The sequence below is a fragment of the Octopus bimaculoides genome, chromosome 22 (genome assembly GCF_001194135.2).
Source record: "Octopus bimaculoides isolate UCB-OBI-ISO-001 chromosome 22, ASM119413v2, whole genome shotgun sequence".
Lineage (NCBI taxonomy): Eukaryota > Metazoa > Mollusca > Cephalopoda > Octopoda > Octopodidae > Octopus > Octopus bimaculoides.
In genome coordinates this window covers 15,150,620-15,156,203 of record NC_069002.1, presented here as the reverse complement: position 1 = coordinate 15,156,203, position 5,584 = coordinate 15,150,620, and the positions used below count along the sequence as shown (strand labels likewise).

Below are 5,584 nucleotides of genomic sequence, written 5' to 3'. Positions count from 1 at the left end.
ATATATATATATATATATATAGATATTATATATTTTATCTGTAATGGGTTTCAGTCATCGGCTGAGGCCATACTAGTGCACCGCCTTTACTGCATCCGGGGACTTTTCCAGTATTGCTTCTGGTGAAGTAGCATGTTGGACATTGCTGCCCTTCTTTGTGCCTCCTGCCATGGTGTGGGTTCATCCGGAATTGCAAATAAAATGCTGTCCAGACGTTTTTTGAAGTCTTTCATGACTACACCTTGCAGAACCCTGATATATTTATATATATATATATATACATATATATATATGCTCATACACACACATGCACACACACACACACACACATGAATAAGATTTTAATATATGTGTACTGGACATACCACATTCCAGCTGATCAAATTTTGGACATGATAGCTAAAAGACTTCATTAAATATTCTAACAATGTTAGAATATTCAATATGATGCCAGTTAGTCATAATATTAGATATGATAGATATGGAAGAGAGTTAAACCAATCTGAGAAATCACCTACAACATATGTGAAAATACCAAATAAGCACTGGAAGAAGTCTGGTTTCTCAAAACTGAACTCATGTCTTGTCAGTGAGCTTTAATAAACCAGGAAGTAATATTAGTAGTAAATGTATATTCTACCTTTGAAGACTTTTCATTGGATACAGATTTGAATAAAGCAGGATAAAAATGAGATGAAATCAGTTTGGATAACTGGAGTTGTAGCTTTAGTCTAATTTTTTTTATTCATTTGTTGGTTATAGTCTTAGACTGTGGCTGAGTCAATTCCAGTTAGAGAATTCTGTAAAATAATCTAAAGGATAGTATTATTAGAAAGATTATCTTTACGATTTACCTTGTGTAAAAAGTGAAAAATTCACCTCTCTTTTGCTGTGTTCTATTGTCTGTTTTACATATAAAATGAAGGAACTAAGATTTGTTGAGTGATTTTCAATAGTTTTCATTTAAAGTAAATGTTATTTATATTTTTAGGAACCAGTATGGCCCACTCCATCAGGCATAACAAAATTCAATGCAACCCAGATATGTGAAACATTTATAACATCAAAGAAGTCTGGTAAAGTATGTAAAGATATTGTCAAGGAACATTTTGCGACATCTTTGGAGTCTTGCATTGAAGATATTGGTGTAAGTTATTGCAATTTTGATTTATTTCTTAATCTGTTATAAGGTTGACAGAAATGTTTGAGCTTAGGATTAAATGTACTGAGGTGTTATTTGTTCTGGCTAATTATATTCTGGGCTTAAATTCAAAATAATTATGACTTATGTAGATTTGAAGAATCCTTGAACTGTTGAGCAAAACTCCTTGTAACTTTTGTTGCAATTCATTTCATTCGGAGTTCAAACCCTACTAAGATCGAATCTGCATTTTATTGTTTCAAAGTTGATAAAATATGTTATTCTTTTATTCCTGAGCTCAATATAATTCACTTGCCCAACCACCAACTCCAAATATATCTGGTCTTGGTCCTGTATCAGAAATGATTATGAGACGAGTGCATTGTTAGATTCATTAGATTATTAGACAAAATAAGTTACTGTTTCCAGCTTTTGTGTTTGGAGTTCAAATTCTGTAATGTTTAACTTTGTCATCCTTTCATAATTAATAAAGTAACAGGTATGTACTGCAGTTTATATGCTTGATTGCTACCTCTCCAAAATTTCCAGGGCCTGCATATATATTTACACACAAAGAGGTTTTGAAAAGTTCCTGGCTTTAAGGGTATCAGGGAGGGCCTGGTTGGAGGCCCAACCTTCCTAGTTCTATTACAGAGCTTAGAAAAACTGAAGGCCCACTGGAATAAGTGTGTGAATCTGAAAGGGGAATATGTTGAATAAAATCATAATTAACTGATCCTCCTGTATTTTCTTTTACACAAATCCACACACACACACACACACACACACACACACAAGTAAGATATATGAGTTAACTTAGCAAAGACCAAGGTTCTAGTAAGCAAGAAATTGGACAGAAACCTTCACCTTTCTAGTTAAAGACTCTGCTTGATATGTAGGAAGGGTGTAGGCAGAATATTAGGAAGGTTAACAGAGGAAGTAGTGTTTGTATGTGAAAGATATGAGAAATACACAGGGAACTGATTTTTTCAAATGTACCTGTGGTTCTCTGGAAATTGTAGATAATTTTTGCTAACTAGGTGACCTAATTAGCAGTGGAGGAGATTGTGCAGAAAGTGTAGGATGGAGAAAGATCAGAGAGCATTGTTAGCAACCAAAGATCTCTCTCTCTCCAAGTGGAAAGAAGATCGTATGATGCATGGATTTGAACAGAAATGCTACATGGTAGTTAGACATGGGCTCTGAATGCAAAGGACATGTGAAGACAAAAGTGGAATTTTTTTTGGGGGGGGGTGTTCTACTCTAGGCACAAGAGGGAGGGGTCCAGTCGATTAGATTAACCCCAGTACACAACTGGTACTTAATTTATCGATCCCAAAAGAATGAAAAGCAAAGATGACCTCGACGGAATTTGAACTCAGAGCATAAAGACAGACGAAATACTACTAAGCATTTCACTCGGTGTGCTAATGTTTCTGCCAGCTCGCTGCCTGAGACAAAAGAGGAATGAAGCTGGTATGCTCTGTTGTATGTGCAATGTCAATGTACATTTGCAACAGAGCACTAGTGTATTGAGAGAAAGGTTAGGCATAAGAGAAAGTATATGCAGTGTGCAAGAAAGGAGACTGCACTGATTTGGTCATGTGATGCAGATGGATGAGAACATTTGCATAAAAAAATGCTAATCACTTAAAATTGAGGGAAGTTGTGGAAGAGGAAGATCCAGGAAGACATGGGATGGGATAGTAATGGATCTCAAAATGCTGAACCTTATAAAGAAGATGACAGAGGACCAAGATTTGTGGGGCATAACTGTACCCAAGAGCACCTGCCCACCATAGCAGAACTGATATCATAAAACCAAGGTACCATGTAAAAAACATTGGTGTTGCGGTCAGTGCCACATAAAGAGCACTGGTGCTGATACTACACAAAAAGCAACTAGTAGACTCTGTAAAGTGGTTGGCAGCATGAAGGCATCCAGCTCTAGAAACCTAACCAAAATAGTCTATGGAACCTAGTGCAGAGCCTGGCCTTGCCAGCCCCTGTCAAGTCGTCCAACCCATGTCAGCATGGAAAACAGACGTTAAATGATGATGGTTATTATATTATATCTATATTTATTTCTGTTTATTTTTGTCTTTTTTAGTTAACAGATGATATTTTATGGGTTAATGCTGCCTTATCAGACATCAAGCAAATCTGTGAGACGGAAATAACAACTAACCCTGATCTCTGGGTTAAAGACAACGCCACCAACATTCTGAAACCTCCCCAAGACATTGAAGATATTCTTTGTCCAAATGAGTGCTCAAATCAAGGAAACTGCTCTGCAGGTAATTAAAATTAGTTGTCCAGCTTATTCATTTCTTTAGTGTAATTCCCTTCGATGCTTTATTTGTTCCATCAATGTTTGTTTTATTCAATTTTTCTTTTTTTTTTCTGTTTATTGTTTTTCTTTTATTCTGATGTGCATGGCTCGAATGTGTTTTGTTTTGTCATTGTTAACACTCAGATAAGCCATCATCAAGCAGCTTTATGATCAAAGTTGCTCTAACCATAACTAATCTAGCTTTATTTCATTATAGTTTATCAAGGACTACATAGTAATATGTTGCTGTTCTTGTTGATTAATCCTAGGAGTGGTCTAATCAAGAAAACTTTATAATCAAAGGCATTCCACTCGTAAATATGTCCTTAATTTATGATGAATAGTAGTGTGAGATTTTAGGAAGATTTGGTTGCTATGTTTAATAGATCAAGTGATCACATCATGGTTTCATTCACTGGTTCAATAACAAGAGAGTGTAGAAATAGGTGCAGGTGTGGCTGTGTGGTAAGGAGTTTGCTTCCCAACCACATGGTTCCAGGTTCAGTCTGACTCCGTGGCACCTTGGGCAAGTGTCTTCTACTATAGCCTCAGGCCGACAAAAGCCCTGTGAATGGATTTGGTAGATGTAAACTGAAAGAAGTCTGTCGTATATATGTATATATATATGTGACCTGTTCACTGACAAAATTCCATGCTGCATCTGCTCATGTGCAGCACGGAATTTTGTCAGTGAACTGGTCGCGGTCTTAAAGTGACGAAAATATTTTAACAAATTAAATTTAGATGTTGAAGTGAATCTAACGGTTTTTGTGTGTTTTTAAATGGCTCATAAACACCTTCCATGCTGCAATTGTTTTTGCTTCAGCACACAATCTCAGATCAGGTCACTTGCTATGCATGTACATCTCCGTAATTATTTTAATTGAATTACACAAATAACAATACTAACCATATTCTTTCTTTTTCTTTTTAATGTCGACCAGGTTTCTGTAACTGTTTTGAGGGCTATCTCGGTGCCGATTGTTCCATCAATGCTACCACTCCTCCAGTCCTTGAAGAAATCACTCTTGGAATGTTATGTGACACCCGTATTAGAAACTGTTCAAAAGTAGCCATTATTGGAAGCAATTTTGTCAACACAGCAAAATTGACCTGCCATATTACAGAAATCAAGGTGAATATCACATGTTCCTAATCTCTGCCCTTGTCATTGAGAACCCTACCTTCTCCACCCTCACCCCCTACTTCACATCATCTCCCTTTTTATCATTTATATGGTCTTATAATGCTCCTCTCTTATCCCTCCCCTTTTATTTTGTCCTGCCACTTATCACCTCACCCTGACCCACCACTATTTCTTTCATCTTTTTCCCCAAACTGATAGTCACCATTGATCATACCCTTTACTCAGTTTACCATTTGCTGCATCATTTATATTGCCCCATCTCCAACAATCTGTCGCTCACTTCACACTTTTCCAAACTCACTTGTTCCTCTATCCCCACCCCTCACATTCACCTTGTACCCAGAGAGTACATCCTGACACCTCATCACTATCATCTTCTCTTCTTTCGACACTTGTTCCTATACCCCTGTCTCACTTTAGCTTCTCATTACACTTGACATAAGACACCTTCCACAATACTGCATGCACCTTATTCAAAAGGTCTTGTCTTACAAGCTGCTTGGAAACATCACCAGTGCCAGTGCCACATAAAAAGCTTTCAGTATACTTTGTAAAGTGGTTGGTGTTAGGAAGGGCATCGAGCTATAGAAACCAGATACTGGAGCTCACAGCAGTGTTCTGACCTGTCAGATCCTGTCAAACGGACTAACTAATGCCAACATGGAACATTAAGCACTAAATTATCATATGATGGGGATAAGTATACATACATACATATATATATATATATATATATATATAGATTCAGGTGAATATCGTACTTCAGTTTAGGCACCAGAATTTAGTACGGTATATCCATACAATTTCAAAGTAAGGTGATTAAAATCAAAATAGGCAACAAGGATATCCAGAGGTATTATACTCTTTACTTGTTTCAGCTCTTGCTGCACACACAACCGTGTGTGCAGCCATCTGATGACACACTATAGAACTAGTCTGGGAGCTTTTTGATACCACCTTGTAT

The 5,584-nt window shown here is 36.9% G+C and overlaps 1 protein-coding gene across 1 annotated transcript in view; it reads left to right on the top strand.

Annotated features, from left to right (window-relative positions):
* The window catches only part of LOC106880038 (uncharacterized), a 456,507-nt gene that overhangs the window by 235,182 nt on the left and 215,741 nt on the right, over nucleotides 1–5,584 (top strand). The window contains exons 95-97 of the mRNA XM_014929839.2: nucleotides 992–1,147; nucleotides 3,252–3,438; nucleotides 4,418–4,608. Coding sequence (XP_014785325.2) covers nucleotides 992–1,147; nucleotides 3,252–3,438; nucleotides 4,418–4,608 — 534 coding nt within the window. The remainder of the gene's footprint in view (nucleotides 1–991; nucleotides 1,148–3,251; nucleotides 3,439–4,417; nucleotides 4,609–5,584) is intronic.